We start from the raw sequence: 18,009 nt of genomic DNA on the forward strand, positions 1-18,009 counted from the left end.
GGGGCTCCATGGGAGACGTTGGCGGAAAATCAGTGTTTTAAAAGACTCGGAAATTCATTCAGACTCTGGACTCAACACAGGGCTCCCATGGTTCAGTCCTATGTTCACACTGCTAGTGCCTTCCAAGGGCTCCAGAAACGAACTAGCAACGGAGGATGGCTGGAAGCACCCAATGCAGAGGCTCCAAGGCAGTGGCTGCTGCAACCTCTGTTTGGAAGCACACAGTGCAGTCTCTACTTCCATTTCTCTAGCTCAGGGTGGCCCCACAACACTGCCTGGGTAGTCTCCAGCTTTTCCATCCCATGACACTGACACTCACATCCCTCAGAAATGAGGCTGGATTGTCCAAAGAGACAAGTAGAGACAGGACATCTAAGTCTAGCATATTCTCTGCCTGATTAGCCTGCCCCCAACAGCAACTTCTAGCTAATCATTCTTTACAAGGACATCCACAAGCCTAGAAAGATGGGCTATTTGAACTGTAAAGAAATATCAGAAGAAAAATCAGGTGACTTTTGCTTTTTTAGAGACCACTTTCCCTCCTATTACACACACTATTTCATTCTACTAGGTTTCTTACCATATAGAGGACAGTAAATAAAGATTATCATGAATTTGATCAAATGCTTCAGTGCCTCCTCCCCTGGCCTATGAATGCACTCATTACAAATCAGTTGAATGGCTCATTGATTTGCCAGGAGGATAAGCAGACATACCCAATCGCTCAGCCAAGTGGATGTAGACCGGGTCCACCCGACGCATGGTTTTCACCAGATCCTTTCTGCGGAATTTGATTTCTACTGTCCCTTCTGGCTCCAAAATTGAGCCCCTAGATCAGAGAGAAAGAAAACAAAATAAAAATAAAGGCACTTTAAAGGAAGGAGACTACAGAATGAGGCCAGTTACAATTTGTGGACCAGGAAATAGCTTCATTATGGTTTTGCCCACCCATGGTTCACAGAAGTAACCCCAGGGGGAGAAGCAGGCACCAGAGAAGTGTCTAAGTGAGGTATGAGAAAGGCCTGGCAAAAAGCAGTTAAAATAATTCTCATTATCACACCAGGCTACTTCCATCTCAGAGGCAGAAGAATACAGATTCCACCACCTATAGCTGACAAGGGTAACAGGAATCCATTATTTTCCAGGAAAAAAAAAATGATGATGTAGGCGCAGTGGTAGGGAACAACCTCCAGCACGTGGGCCATACAATGAGGGGTCGATGCTGGTGAGTCTGCTGGTAGGACTCGGACAGACTAGGCCAGGCCAAGCAGTAGAGAAAATGTTCTGCCTACTGCTGGAAAATGAAAGGTCTCCGCATTACTTCTAGTGCATACTAATAATGCTCTGTTACCAGGAACTTTACCCTAAACACCTTAAAAAAAAAAAAACAAAAAAACAACTCCTTTTACATTTTTTTTTTTTTTGAGGAAGACTAGCCCTAAGCCAACATCTGCCAATCCTCCTCTTCTTGCTGAGGAAGACTGGCCCTGAGCTAACATCCATGCCCATCTTCCTCTACTTTATATGTGGGACGCCTACCACAGCATGGCGTGCCAAGTGGTGCCATGTCTGCACCCGGGATCCGAACTGGTGAATCCCAGGCCACAGAAGCAGAATGTGCACACTTAACCGCTGTGCCACCAGGCCGGGCCACCTTTTACATTTAAAAAAAATTACAGCTAATGCTTACTGTGTGCATGGCACTGTTCTAAGTGCTTACATATCAATCTTCACAATAATCCTATGCCCAGTCTACATCGACTACGAGGTAAGGTACTATTACCTTCATTTTACAGATGAGGAACTAAGGTACAGGAAGTTAAGAGACATGTCTAAGTGTAACAAGCGACAGAGTTGGATTTGAAACCAGTCTTTTTTTTTTTTTAAAGATTGGCACCTGAACTAACAACTGTTGCCAATCTTTTTTTTTCTTCTGCTTTTTCTCTCCAAATCCCCCCAGTATTTAGTTGTATATTTTTTTAGTTGTGGTCCTTCTAGTTGTGGCACATGGGACGCCGCCTCAACATGGCCTGATGAGTGGTGCCATGTCCATGCTCAGGATCCGAACCCTAGGCCGCCGAAGCGGAGCGTGCAAACTTAACCACTTGGCCTCAGGGCCAGCCCCTGAAACCAGACAGTCTTGTTCCCAAGTCTGCAGAGGAACTGTCTTTGATCTGACATCAGATCGGGGCTAGGTTAGGACTTAAAAATAATAAATTCCTACATACAGAATGCTAGCCTATTGATTTGACAATAAAACTACTGGACTCTACTAAGCAGGTTTTGAAATGGGAGGCTGAGGTTTTTGGGAAAAGAGACACACAAGTGCTCTAATAAAACAACTGGATGTAGGAATTGGCATGGAAAAAGTCAAGGAAATATGGCGTGAAATTTACCTACTTTGGAAAGGTTTGAAAACAGATTACGAAAGGAAGCTGGATTAGATCTATTTACTTAAGTACTCTCGTGTACCACTTCCCAACAAAAGCCTGGGACTTTCTCTTGCAGTACTTTGGGTGCTACAAACACAGTGTCGTCCCAGTCTCCTAAAATGCCAGAGTGAGACACTGGACTCTGAGGGAGAAGCCTTGGTCTGGAACCACAGAATGCAGGTGCTGTGGTGCACCTCAGTGATCCCTCAGCTTGTTCTACAGACAAGGAGAAGCAGCCAGGGAGAGTGAGGACTGATCCAAGTTCCTCACCAGTCAGTGGCAGAGCTGGGTTAAGACCCTAGAACTCCAGACTAATGATTCAGTCCTTCCACTCTGACTAGCTTAAAGCTCCCTCTGCCACACACCTAAGAAAGAGATAGTGAACAGGCATATCTGAACAAGAGAAGGAGAGATCTCTCTGAGTTTGGGGGTGCCTGGTTTAGAGGACTTTGTGGTAAAAGAGTCCAGGGTGGGGGAACCACATTGAAAAAGCCTGACTCTAGCCTGGTTTCTTTCTCATACCAGTAGACTCTACTTAGAGAGCCTATTTTTCTGACTTTGAAGCTCTCTGGGAATGGACATATTCAAATAAAGTTCTTTTGGTTATAACATTCTCCAGGAGGAAACCAACAGCTAGAGGATCCTTAGAGGCGGTGAATGGAAATAAGGAAAGAGTGCTACCTGCTTTCTCGGTCAGCATACATCTCCATGTGCCGGGGGTTGATGGTGGGGTCAATCACCACCCAGGAGCCACCCCGAAGCTCGGCCTGGGGAGGAATGTAAACCATCACAGGCTGAGAGCACTCCCGTAAGCCATCCACGATGTAAGCACCAAACTTCAGCACTTGGTCATACATATCTATGGAGAACAAGACAAATCAGAAATCATGAAACAGGGCTTCCAAACATTGTTCACATCATGGCACACACAGAAAACAGTATTTATATGGCTCACTGTGCCTCCATGAGGAGGATGCTCATGGCCAGAGGTGACAGATCTGGGGGTTCAAGACTCCAGAAAATCTTCACAAGCATAAGAGAAGTGTACTGTCTTTCATAAGATACAGTGTGCAGGCCGTATGGATTGCATATCCATTTTATATCCTCCCTGAATTTCTGTACTCAGGTTTCACCACATTAATTCACACTTGCTCTACAGATGTTGAGTATTTTTCATGTCAATATGTGATCTCTCTCACTACATTAACTTTTCTGAAGGAAGGAACTATTTAGGCTCTTTTCAATTCTTCTCAGGATACTTAGCATGTGATAAGCTCTTAAAATGTGCAGCTAATGGAAATGGATCCTTCAAAAATTTTGTCTTCAGGGCTAGCCCAGTGGTGTAGTGGTTAAATGTGTGCACTCCACTTTAGCAGCCCAGGGTTTGTGGGTTCAGATCCCAGGCGTGGACCTACATACCACTCATCAAGCTATGCTATGGTGGCGTCCCACATATAAAATAGAGGAAGATTGGTACAGACGTTAGCTCAGTGACAATCTTTCTCAAGCAAAAAGAGGAGGATTGGCAACAGATGTTAGCTCAGGGCCAATCTTTGTCACCAAAACCAAAAAATTTATCTTCAAAAACTGCATCTTTCATCTTTGTATCCCCAGTGTCCTGTCTAGTGCCTGGAACATAGTTAGTCCTCAGTAAGCATCTGCTGAGTGAATGAATGAATAAATGAATGAGCACATAAATACTTGGGAAAGAACACAACAAGAAAGGAAAACAAATTAAGTCTTTAACAGTTGCATTTTTATTAGGGTATCAATGAGAGAAAAAAAATTTAAAATGCTTAGGTATTTATTGGAAATACCACATAGCCCATATAAAAAGAGGAACCACCTCTTTGTTCTGCTAAAGAGTATACTCTGTAATCCCTCCAAGGCCAGGAGAAACCTGAAGAAAAGGGACTCCTGATGCACAAATAAAGTGAGTCCTTGGAAAGCAGGATCAGTTATTTATTTCCCAACAATCTATGACTTCTTCCCATTTCCTAGCTCACTAAAGTCTAAATATTGCTAAAGTTTTAGGTTTATGATTCCAGAAGTTTAATGAGTATTTCAGTGGAACCACAATGGATCCTTTTTAAACACCAAATAACAGGTTCAGCTGTGTTCAAACTTTCCTATCAAAGAGAGGATCTCAATTTGGAATAAATCAATTCTGGAAATCCAAAGCAAAGAAGCATTTTTCAGTAAGTTTAAAGCAAACCAAATAGAAAATGTTTTCAGCATAGTTACTGACAAATTAAACTGCCACCTTCTCCAAAGTGAAAATGGCTCTCTATATACAAGCCATCAGTGAGCACAGTACACTGCAAGGCATGTTCCTTTCTCCCTGGCTGGTCTGTGAAGACTTCAGAAATTCCAAAAATTCATAAGTTGCTCCAGGAAAAACTCCCTATTCTATGTGGAATGTGTATGGTCATATACTCTGCATATATGATCAGAGCAAAGACATTTATTCCTTTGGGAGGAAAGCAAAGACCAAAAAAATTTACTGCTAATTACACAACTGCTGTATGAAGAGCAGGGAATAAAGGACTTTAAGCGCTTAACGCTAATTCTGTGGTTATGAAAATAATTGCTCAGTTCAAATTATTTTAACTAAATTAATTCTTTAGTGGATATTTCAACCAGTGCTACATAATAAAATAATTGTGTAATTAGCAGTACATTTTTCAGTGCTGCCAAGAGTACAGTCTCAGAAAAAGTAACAGGAAGAAGTGGCCCAATGGTATCAGGCACAGAGAAGAAATGAGAGGCACAGATAAAAGGAGAAAGTAAAACAGAAAACAGCACCAAAAAAGTCACTCTACACGAAAAAGAAAAAAGCAAGTTAGAGGTAAAGGAAGACAAAGTTTCCAACCTCTTCACTCACTTCTGCTTATTAAAGGCATATCTACATCAAAATCTGCCTCTGTACCATGATTAACAGACCCAGCTTCCAAAAAGAATGGGACTTTATTTAAAACGTACTCTCATTTATTTAATTCAAAAAACTTAATTTCATAGTACATGTAAATAGTGTGTTTGGCATAAAGTTGAGTATGTGTACATTTTATTTTTGTGGAATGGACTTTGGTCCCTCTTTTTCATCATCATGGCCAGCTTACTGCGTACCAGGGAGTGTGATTACATATACACACATACAAGCCATTTAATCATCAGAAAAAGCATCTTCTTCTTATATTGAAGGTGCAGATGTGTGAACTGAGGCTTAGTTAAATAAGTGAGTAAGTGGCAGAGATAAGACTTGAATACAGATCTTTCTGGCTCTAAAGTCCACATTCTACTACCTCATTCTTTTCTTTTTTTCTTTTTTTTGAGGAAAATTAGCCCTGAGATAACTACTGCCAATCCTCCTCTTTTTGCTGAGGAAGACTGGTCCTGAGCTAACATCCGTGCCCATCTTCCTCTGCTTTATACGTGGGACACCTACCACAGCATGGCTTTTGCCAAGCGGTGCTGTGTCCGCAACCGGGATCTGAACCAGCGGACCCTGGGCCGCCAAGAAGCAGAACGTGCGAACTTAACCACTGCGCCACCGGGCCAGGCCCAACTACCTCATTCTTACCTCATCATTCTTATCGCTGGGAAAGAGCATGAGGCTGGGGCAACCTTTCCAGCATCTGATACAATGACTGAGTAAAATAAAAACCAAAAAAGAGATTTGAATAAATGAATATTTCTAAATTTTGCCCGTTTTTTTGGGATGTTCCGAAATGTCAGAAAGGGTACTGATGACAATACCAGCTATGTGAAGGGCTTGGAGCTAACTGCCACACAATTACCTTCAGGCCCCAAGACTGTGAGTAGAAAAGTGGCATCAAGTTTCATTAAAGCTGACAAGCTTAGGACTGAAAACAATGCTTCCATCTAACCTGGAACACCAAGAGACCACAACCCATTCACCAAAACACCCAAAAAGCAACAAAGGCTATTCAAATATAAACAAACACATCTACAGACAAACTCCACAAATGACATTATTCTGAACCACAGCTGCCCTAAACCACCATTTTGAAAGGCACTTGGCAACAATCTGAAATACTTTTGTCTGAAATCCCTTCACAGTTAAGAAACAGAGCAAAAGCACAGCCAAGAGTAGCAGGGGAGGGGCCTCCCAGGGTTTAGGCCAGCAATCAGTCTAGTGAATTTTTGAGCTATGTATATGCTGACTGTCAATTCTCCAGCCCCGAGAAATGAAGCTGGGAATGGAAAATACTGATAGGTTCTTCACTGAAGAGGCGGGAGCTTGGAGCTTGCTGAGTATTCTGGGCAAAGTACATCTGCCTGAACGGTGATCACACAGTGTGTTCTCAGCACCCAGGCACCACCCCTGCCCAGGGCCTTCACTGTTACACAACATGGATAAAGCGTGGCATCCACATGTACCAAACAAGGGAGCAGGGTGGCAGGGTCTTTCCACAGTGCCCCATCTAGAAACTAGAAGGATCTTATTGGCTTGAGGCGAGATTATGTGTGAGAAGCTGAAGGTAAACATTAGGCATACACACACCGCATACACATAATGTTTCTTGTGAGTTCATTATGGCCAGCTGACATTGTATTTCTACATCCAAGTAATCAGAGAGTTTAAAATAGACTTTCATTCCAGTTAAAGTTTTCAATAAATGTTTTTTTATTGTTATTTATAACCTGTCCCAGGAAAAAATAATAAGTATAACATGAAAAGCCAACTGAGAGTGACCCTGTAGCACTAGCAGTGAGGCAGCTTAATATCACTGGGATTTGCATCCTATCAAGCTATTCATGCTGAGGCTGGGACCCTGGTGCTAATTTCTAGTAAATTTCACGCTTGATGTCTCCCTGTTGTGGGTCATTGCCGGTTCGTCTAAATAAACTGCTTCCAAATGGCTCTTCCATCTAAATATTCAGCCAGTTTTTATAATTTAATTTTGCATTATGCTGAATAGCCTTCCGGCCAGATAGAACTCATTGGAAAAAAAGCACCAATACCATCTTGACATGCTTTTATTTATTTATTTATATTTTTACTGCTCGAATTAGACCTCCTAGGCCGACTAGTAAAGAGTTTTTTTTTCCCTCCACTAATGTCAATTTTCAGCATAGCAAGAGCTGTCTCTAATCTTTTCCTACTCATTACACACAATTTTGGAGTCATTTTACCCACAGTGCAGTCGGCTCCTGGCTGTGTGTTTGTGTGCACTGAGGGATGGCATAATTGTTTATTTTCCCTCCCTGCATAATCCCCAGCCAGTATTGAAACCAAAACTGCAAACATCTCCCCAAGGGATATGGAATGACTCTCAGCTTAGGTCCCTTTACATGAGATAATATGTAGGAAACATCCTGACCTGTATGTAAATATGAAAGGCAGATGTTCTTTCCCTTCCTACTTTCACACTGATCTCTATCTTCCCCAAAGCTTATTTGTCTTAAGTGATGTATAAATGGATGTAGCAGCACCAAAATTCAGAAGACAAGGCTGGCCCTGGTCTGTATCAAGCCAATAACTCATTTTTGACCAGGGGCATGGGGGAGGGGAAAATGGGGAGTTACTGTTTAACGGGTACTTTACATCAGGGATGACGGAAAAGTTTTGGGTATATATGGTGGTGATGGTTCCACAACACTGTGAACACATTTAATGCTGCTGAATTATACACTTACAAATGGTTAAAATGATAAATATTATGTTATGCATATTTTGCCACAATAAAAAAACATAACATTTCTGAGCTCTTGAAGTTTCTTCTCACAATAACCAAGGACAACCCCAAAGCAGAGGAGAGGTAGATGGATAATAACTTTCTCAGGAACCTAGATATTCTATTCTAGGGATGTTCTGGTAAATCTAGTTCTGGTCCTAGGCTCTAAAATCAGCCAACTGTGCAACAGGAAGTCAGACAGATCTGTGTTCCTATCCTAACTCTGTCATTTTTTAGCAAAATCATCTTGAGAAATTTACTTAACCTAAACCTTAATTTATATAAATTGCAGATAATAATATAACCTACCCCTTAGAGGTGCTTGTTGTGATGATTATGTAAGGTAATGCATGCAAAACGCTTAGCACAGTTTCTAGTGAAAAGAGCTCAATGAATCTTATTGTAGTTCTTATTGTTGCAGGGCTGGCAGCCAATCTGGGCCTGAGCCAAAATATGTAGCAGAATTGAAGCTTTTCCTACAAGTGGCACATGGCTAACTTTTCAACTCTGAACTTATTAGGACAAAATAGCCAGGCTGACTTACTCCTAAGTAACGTCAGCAAGAGTACATACTCACTGGCCCCTTAGAAGAGAGGTAAGTAAGGAGTAATACTATTGAATTCTCTCCTAAACCTTAATATAAATCTGATAGCCAAGGAATTTGGGATCAAGTGAAATCTGATGCTAAATGAACCTCAGATATATACATGAAAGGGGTTTCAGGCCCCTCCTCCAAAAAAACCCTTCAATATAGTATCATCCTCTTTTGAACACTTGGTGTTTTGTTTATACATTACAGATTTATCATTCTGCCCAAGACATTTTTCTTGACTCCTTGAGGCAATATCTGTTTCTGACTTATTATTGTTTTCTCTCAAGTAGCTGGTATAGTTCCTTGAACATAAAAACTCAATAAAAATGTGTAGGATTGACTTGCTTGACCTATACTCTCAATATTTCATGGTATTTCCACTGATTTATCATCTTGGTCAAAAAATAATTCACCTTGATAGCCTAAGATAAAGTACAGAAACATTAATTTGCATGTATAGTCCAAATCTGCCCCAAGAAAAGTGTAAAATGTAGTAGTTTCCAGCAAAATGAGCAAAGGGGAACTTTTCAACTAAAAAAAAAAAATCATCCTAGTTGTGTACATTTTGCCAGGGAGGCCTGGCAATACAGGGCTTTTCCTTGCCAGGAAAGGGAAAGTTCTTGGCATAATGCTCTCTCTACACATGACTGCTGATCTATAAAAAGGTAACTTACTCAGGCTTTTCCTCCCTCCAAGCTAGAGATGCTCCTGCCCAAGGTATTTCTGGGTGCCCTATTGAGAGTTCATTCTTTCACATTTTATATGCCCTTATTTCTGATCACACTATTCACTTCAACAGTAGCAACTCCTCCTTCCTTCCATTCCCCTAACCCATGCTATTCCTTTGGAGCCCTCAGGCCTCCCCTGATGAAGGAAGTAGACACTCATCAGCAAACTCGTCCCCTCCTGAAATACACTCTCTGGCCTCAGCATGGCCATGAATCTCTAGCCACTGGAGAGAGTGCTTCACTACTGAAAGAGGTTATTGAGTGTGTTTCCTTTGGCTTTCCTGAACTGTCCACAGTGGCTTTGCACATAGAGGACTCTTAGTAAATGGTGATACTGGCTGCCTAATCACTAAGCAATGCCCATAGCACAGAGCAGAGCTTTTATAATAATGTTCTAATATGCTGGAGCCACAGGCCCAGGGCTGTTGCTGGATAACAACAAAACATATCACAAATTGCCACAAAGAACAGCCTCTGGTACAGAATTCGTTTGTTTTCTTCTGGTGAAGGCTAATTTCAAGATCTATCTTGGTCATCATGGAGCATTAAAGAGTAACATCAACAAAGAGTATGGCCAGAAAAAAGGGACATAGACTAGCACAATCATGTTTCCCTAGACCATCAGAAGAGTCCATCACTTACCTGTGAAAGCTAAATCCACAACAGCAGCCCACCTAGGTAATACTAGTAGAGTGTTGTGGAATTTTGTAGGGAATTGTAAAACGTATTGAATTTTCCCATTCAATTGCAACTCAGAAGATATCTCAGAGGGAGCATAATCCCCAAAAAGCCTAGGGTGATGGGCTGTCAGGACAACCACAGGCTCTGCCCAGTATAAACCGTCCCTCTCCCCACTGCAGGGTTCTGGAGAATCAGTCATGTCCCTCCGGCCCACAGCTAAGTCAATCACCTTTCATTCCACCAGAGAAGCCTCTCCAGTTGGCAAAGACCATCAGAGGCAGCCCTTCACGGTTGAAGTCCTTGATAGCCTGATAGGTCTTAAAGGCAGAGTCTGGGAACCAAACCTGGCCAGCTTGTTGGATGATCTATTGGGAAAAGTCAGAGAGAAAGAGAAGATTAACAACATGGTCTGAGGGGGAATCTCTCTGAGGTGAACAAGGTTTTACTGATTAAAAACTCAAAATCAAACCAAACAAACAAAATCTGTTGTTCATCAAGAAATCATCCTTGAAGTAAAAAAGAAAGGATCCTAGATCTTTGACTTTGTTAAATACTCCTCTTTTTAAGTCCTGATTACACCACTACTCTTTAGTTAAAAGGGGGAAACCTTACTGCTTCTAATGGAAAATGCAGTGTTAGGAATCCTTGTTCTAGGCTACCCGAAGGCACCTTTAAGTGACTCAACTACACAACTCTTCAAAGGAAGCCAATTGTAGATAGCCTCCAAGTCCTGTCACCCCTGTGCTTAGTACATCTTTTCTTGTACTGTGGCTAAGGAAAAGACACTTCATGTCACCCTACTGAATACCTCCACCCCAGCATTCCAGACCCCGCATTTTCTGGATGTTGTCAGGATGTGAAAACATAATCATCTTTCTTAAAAAAGACGGGTTGTGGTGTTCACAATTGGCGTTAGGGCAGACTTCATTATTAATTCCAGTAGTAGCTCTTCTATGTGTGTGCTCAGAAAATCTGGGACCAAAGAGTCCTCAGCATTGTCTCAGATGCCTTTCTATAAGACCACATCCCCAAGAAAAGCAGATTCTTGGGCCGGTGCCGTGGCTGAGTAAGTTTGCGTGCTCTGCTTTGGTGGCCCAGGGTTTTGCTGGTTCGGATCCTGGGCGTGGACATGGCACTGCTCGTCAGGCCACGCTGAGGCGGCATCCCACATGCCACAACTAGAAGGACCCACAACTAAAATACACAACTATGTACTGGGGGGATTTGGGGAGAAAAAGCAGGAAAAAAAAAAAAGAAGATCGGCAACAGTTGTTAGCTCAGGTGCCATTCTTTAAAAAATCAAAGAAAAGCAGATTCTTTTCTAGCATCAACAAGACCACTGAAAATAGCCTATTTAATTTGTTAGGCAGAATTTAACTCACAGTCCATTTAGAGTCATCTTAAAAGTGAGCACATGATGGTCTGAAATCATTCAAGGCTGCTAGACTGCCCTTCCTTCCAAAGTCGGTGATTTGGGCCAGCCCGGGGGCATAGTGGTTAAGTTTGTGTGCTCTCCTTAGGCAGCCTGTGGTTCGTGGGTTCAGATCCCAGGCACGGACCTACTCCACTCATCAAAGCCATGCTGTGGTGGCATCCCACATACAAAATACAGGAAGACTGGCACGGACATTAGCTCAGTGACAATCTTCGTCACATAGATAGATAGATAGATAGATAGATAGATAGATAAAGTCAGTGGTTTGCAATGCTCCCAATAAATCTCCAGGCTCCACAGAAGGGAAACAGAACTCCAAGCACAGGTGCACAGGGGACTTGAGGTGACCTACCTTGGCTTCAGAATCCAGGTTTGCAGGATCAGCTGGGATACTTAGTTCCACTGTTCGGGTTTCCACGGCAACTACTCCCACAGGTATTCCTCCTAGCCTGATAAAAAATGAGCCACATAAGAACTCAATGTATAATGTCAACATTACAGCTAGTCATTTATTTTCCAATCCCATATCAAAACATTGGGGGGAAAAAACTGGAAACAAATACAGAGAGCAGGGGGAAATCTGATTCTTCTAGGGATAAAATGTGAGACTCTACAGATTTGGTAAATTTGGTACATTTTTGTAAATATGGTGGGAAATTGCCCTCAAAATCACTCCTATTCCCCACCACAGGATAAATTCAAACCAAGGGTTGTACTAGGGGAGCCTCTGCATTTGTGCATTCTGCATTGTGCAATAGCCTGGCATGTGTGCATGCACACATACACACACACCCATCTTTGTGGTTGCCAAATTAAATTTCTCAGTTCACCCTAGAATATCTCTTTGGTGAAGACGGAGGGAAATGGTCTGAAAGGCAGGAGGAACCTGAAACTTTCAGTAACTGTTTTAATGAATGCTGGCATTGCTGGACCAGAACTGCAGTTTTCTATGGAGTACTAATAACGTGGTTCCAGATAAGATCTGAGGGTACAGTAGGTCTTATCACTGGGCATGTGGATGGGGAGTGTGTAGGTGTATTATGGAGATGATGAAAAACGTGCCAAGTATAGGGAGGTGGTTAAACAAGCCCTTAACTTTCTCTGTCACTGGAAAAGAGCAATGGGACAGGGATAACTTTCAGTAGTAATCTTGGCAGAGTAGGTGATCTATATTCGGAGTATATATTTAATCTCCAAGCTACATTAATTTAAAAAACTGTTGGATCTCAAAGCCTCCGCATCCATACTCCATGATACCTTCCCAACTTGGTCCTCATAAAGATTTCCTCGTGAAAATCAGGGGGAGAGAGAGAGAGAGCGTGACCGCATGCTATAAGGTATAGGTTAAGTTCTTCCTCTGGAAAATGTGATTCAATCTTCACTTTCTCAGCTGCATTCCTTGGGGTTGGGGCTACGATGGGATATAGTCTCTCATTCCCCACAGCATCTCCATAACAAACTTTTCCATGAAGGATGATCTTTGGTTGTTACATTGGTTACTGGAAATGGATTCTTGTCATCACCAGAGGCCTAACAGGGGCCTGACTGGGGACCACCCAGCCCCTTGTCACTTGCTTGCACTGAATCAGAATCAAAAGCCCTCTAGACAACCAGACAACGAGCAGGAGGTACACAGGAGGGTTTAGAAATATTTCTGTTCACAATGATTAACAATCCAACTGGAAACTTGTAATTGCAAAAGCCACCCTAAATAGGTAACTTATAACTTATATATTAGGGCCCATGTGACCTAATAAAGAACATCTTTATCCGAGTATTACAGTTATTTATTGAACTTGAAAACAGCTCAGAACAACTTCTGTTTTCTATTATACTTCATATAAATTTTATCAGGCTAGCACATGAAGATGCTACATCTTGTTTTATAGTGTGTCCCTGGACAAGGTGCCATGGAATAATAAAAGACAATTTACAGCCAATAGCACACATATTCCAAACATACATACCAAAGATGAGTTTTGGCAGCACTTACAGTAACAATCCCAGAAGAATACATTTATATTTATTTCTTGAAATGTCATTGCTTTTGAAAGAAGCTAGCTCCATTTGTGTTTTATATACTTGCAAGCATGTGTATGTGTTTGGAGTAAGAAGCCCAGAACTCATCAGATAGAAAGAAAGGAAGAAGTCAGAGTGAGTGTTGCAATAAACAATGGCAGAGCTAACCAAAGCCAAGCTTGACTGATCTTTCTCACAGACAATCCCTATCCTTCCAATCATAAGTGTAAAGCATTATTCTCTTGTTCCCATGGGAGCATCTTAAAGACCTTAACAAAGGTTTGGCTTTCTCAGGCTTAAAATCTGTCGTGTTTTTTACAGACAGGAAAACTGAAGCAGAATAGATAAGAGACAAATTTTCAAAAAAGTTGGTCTGAGTGTGATGTGAGGACTCTGTTTAATAAACCTATACATCCTGGGTAAGAGGTTCTCTCTCTGGTGCATTCCCCTCCTCCACTTCCCCAGTGGGAATTTTACCAGGCACAAAGAATAATTCTCACTGGGACCCAGAAGCCACTGGTGAGGTAGAAAATCTGAGATGAGAGAAAATGGGAGCTAGTCCCTCTGACTTTCAGTCTGGGCTGACTCCAGGGCTGACTTATTAAGAATCACAGCGGAAGATCCAGTCTGTGGGATCTGCCATCTGATGGCTCCTTGTCACTGGCAGCATGAGGCATGCTGACCTGATGTACTGAGAGAACCACAAAGCCTAGAATTATTTTCAAGGCTAGAATCTAAATCTCAACCCAATGTGGCATGTTTGAGAATCTTGAGCAGGTGCCACTTTTCACCAAGATAAGGAAAACTGATTGCCCTCGAGAGGAAGGTGAGCTCCAGATGTGGGTCCCTAGGGCAGCATGTCTCTGCAGTACAGAACGAGATTAAGATCAGCCTTGGCAGGTGCTCGTTATAGTAAGCGCTACAGATTATTTCGTGCAGGGCTTGCTGTTGAGTGAAGCACTTCTTAGAGTGGGTATTAAAATTTAATAGAAACTTCAATTTCCCATTTGAAAAACATAAGTATCCCAGCAACCTATCTCAGCTTATTTTACTCACTCCTCTTTAAGGTAAACTTTTTTTTGGAATTTAAATCTGATGATGAGCTAATAAAGTACATTTGTTACTTAAATAATCTCGATGTCATGAAGAAACTTCTTTCAGGTTACACAGATCTCTCAAGTTACATAGAGAAGTCGATGAGTTTGATTCACCGTCACTTACTCCTGAAAGAAGCTGGTCTTTGGGGGAGACGGGAGTGATTGGTGGGCTATGGCTATTGTAGCTGGGCTTTGCAGCCCCCAAAGAGCTTTTCTTTCAGCATTATAAAAAGGAAATGTTGTCAAAACCAGACTTCAGATTAAACGCATCATTGGAGTAACACACTAAACGACTATTGGGAACCAGTGCTCCAGTTATGCTGCCTTGGGCGTAACTATAATCCAATATTCTTAGAAAGTTTAGACAAAGAGTATTATTGGCAAAAATCTATATAGCCATGGCCCTTTCCTTTCTTGTTTGCAGTTGGGAGGAAAAAGAGCTTCCAAAACAAAAGAGCTCTTACCTGGCTCTGCCAACCACTACGGTCTGTGCCCAGGGTTGCATGATCTCTGAGAAAGATCCATAGTCAAAAAATCCACTCAACCACTGACCTTTCTGGGCTATGGAAGGGAAAGAAAGGAAACAAAGAGCGAATAAGACAATCAATCCATTGAAAATACACTGGAATTGGCAAATTTCAGGTTAGATGTTGGAGATTATTTCGGGGAGTTTGTTGTTTTTATCCATATTATAATAGACGGAAGCATTAGGCAGCTGAATGTTTATTTGCCTTCAGACATCATCTCCTATTTCATTTGCTAGTCTGCATAAAAAGAATCATTTATCAGCAAAAGCATCATTTATTGTTAAACGGTGGGGTTCAGCTAGCAGAGAGAGTTTGCATGCTTTTAAATAAATAACTTGGCTTTTTTCAAAACACGGCAAACATTTGTCAAAAGGCAGCCAAGTCATTAAAGATGTTTTCAAAATGTCTACTTCTATTTTAAAACTTAGTTTACAATTTTTTTTGATTCCACTGATTTTCTTTTAGTGGAAAGCTGAAGACAGCCAAATGCTAAGTATTAATGATCAGATGAGGACCCAAATTTGGGGAAAAGGAAAGGGACTCAGCTTCTCTGCTAGAAAAGCAACAAGATACATCCACTTCATTTACAACTGACAAAGTATAATCTTTCTATTAGAAAGGGCCATGCCCATATACTTTTGACAGTGAAATGTAACGCTTAAGATGCAACAGAGGTCATTAACCTCCCTTGCACACAGAATTTCCTTTACTGGCAAGACACGTAACTTTCAACATTTTAGTTTAAGAAAAGAACTTTCGTTCCACAGGTATCCATGTTTGACCAAGGCCCCATAAAAGCTTCTGCAAATAACTGTTTCCTAGCTTGCCCTCTCAGTTCATGGTTTCTCAGTGATTCTTCTAATTTGAACATGGCCCTCCGCCCCCTAAAAACCCAAGTCCAAAACCAATTAAAAGTGGAGATCCAAGCAAGCTAACCTCTGCTGACTTAAACAGGATAGAGAGTGTTTTATCAAGACTAAATTTGTAATTACTGTGTTCTACATTCCTTGCCTCTATGGCCCCAGTGTAAAATGTGATCATCCATTTCAAAATTATCTCTCTATCGTGAGCTGAAAGCCGATCGTTTAGATTCTGGTCTCGTGTTGGGCGTCAGTTTGAAGAATATCACAGCACTATCTTCTCTAATAAATGACTTTAACTTTTCACCTAGAAGATATCTGCTTTTACTTATCACAGGGAATCATCTGCTTTCTTTAACGCTTCCACTAAATTAAAATCTGAAGTCACTCGATTTGGGAGCGAGTATTAGCTGCACATAGACAGCAGGATGAATTACTAGGGAGTCAATGAAAAAATATTATCCAAAAACAGAAAACTTAGTTTATCACAAATTTCATTTTATTCTGTGGATCTCATTAATAATGGCCAGGATAATGTTCACCTGCACACACACACACACACACACACATACATCTGTTCACCCCATGAAAGAGGGCTCAAATTTTGATGAAGCTTCTAAACCAAACTTCTAAGTGCATCAGAATACTGAAATTTTAACTTTATATGCTTGGATCATTTTATGATTCCTACTTCAATGACAATGATTTGGAACTACAGAATTCATTTCAAAGTGAAAATATTTTTTTCTTTAAAAACCCTCCTCCCTTATATGTTGATGAGGGGAGGGGAGTCAGGTGGGCTATCACTACTGTAAGCTGGGCTTTACCACCCCCTTGAAAGAGCAGGTCATGTTCAGTTCAGGTGCAGAGCTTAGAAGCCAGCTAAGATGGCTCCCCATAATACCCAGGAGAATGCTCACTGAGTCTTGTTCTGATTTTTCCCAGAAAAGCCCTGGATTTTAAGGCTGATAGGTATCTTAGATTCATAGTTCTTATCATAATCATGGTATAAAAGTGAGAGGTAAGGAGAAGATTACTATGGAGATTTTTCTAAAGAGTTTTAAGAAAAATGATTTAGTCTTATTAAGATTAACAAGCGAAGACATTGAAGACAACAGGTAAAATTTTAAATTAAAATCAACTTTCCTCTGGTGATTTTTATACACTATTTACAGTTAGGCTTCAGATTAACCCCCAACTCCTAAGTAACAGCTGTGTAACCTTGCACAAAACACAACTTCTCTGAGCTTGCAAAATGTTGATCTCCTTTTATCTCTGAGAAATACTAAGCCCAAATAAGATAATGTACATGGAAGTGCTTTACAGGCCCACTTGGCTTAGAGCGGGTACCCACAAAGGGTTATTAAGTCTTCCTTATGAAGACCTCTTTCTCTTTCAACAAAAATCACAGTGACTCGAACTTTAATAAATTATCTTCTGCATTCCACCCTTCTTTTAGATACAGCCTCTCTTTGAAATAGTTGCAATAAACATGCAAAAAAGAACAAGCACTTTCTCAAACAATCTGAAAAAATAGATTCAATATGTAGCAGCGGGATTTGGGGCTTCACAAAAGAACCTGATACGTAAGGTTTGTTAAAAGAGCCAAATGGCCTGACAAACGAGAATGTTCATTTGTCTTACATGGAGTTATCTAATTTTTTTCTTTTTTTTTTTTTTTCTGTCTTTGTTTTTTAAAGATAGATAAAATCAGCCCCAAGACAGAGGGATATATTAGATAAACATGGAGGGAGGGCTTGTTCTCACTCTATGTGTTTATAAAATTAAAAGTTCTGGGCAATCTCTTCATGAATAAATAATCTTACAAAGTAACCTTACATTAATAACTAAAGCAGGTACCAATACTATTACCAACATCATAAGAAAAGAAGGACACACGCAGGCTGGGTGCTCAGCAATAGCTCGCTGAGAAGAGTGT

The 18,009-nt window shown here is 41.1% G+C and overlaps 1 protein-coding gene across 17 annotated transcripts in view; it reads right to left on the reverse strand.

Annotated features, from left to right (window-relative positions):
- The window catches only part of ACACA (acetyl-CoA carboxylase alpha), a 271,880-nt gene that overhangs the window by 24,420 nt on the left and 229,451 nt on the right, over nt 1-18,009 (reverse strand). For all 17 annotated transcript variants that reach the window (XM_070227563.1, XM_023652967.2, XM_070227569.1 and 14 more), the window contains 5 exons: nt 15,148-15,244; nt 11,920-12,016; nt 10,362-10,497; nt 3,114-3,291; nt 717-829 (listed from right to left, as the gene is read on the reverse strand). In XM_070227563.1, the coding sequence (XP_070083664.1) occupies nt 717-829; nt 3,114-3,291; nt 10,362-10,497; nt 11,920-12,016; nt 15,148-15,244 (621 nt within the window). The remainder of the gene's footprint in view (nt 1-716; nt 830-3,113; nt 3,292-10,361; nt 10,498-11,919; nt 12,017-15,147; nt 15,245-18,009) is intronic.

The sequence above is a fragment of the Equus caballus genome, chromosome 11 (assembly GCF_041296265.1).
Source record: "Equus caballus isolate H_3958 breed thoroughbred chromosome 11, TB-T2T, whole genome shotgun sequence".
NCBI lineage: Eukaryota > Metazoa > Chordata > Mammalia > Perissodactyla > Equidae > Equus > Equus caballus.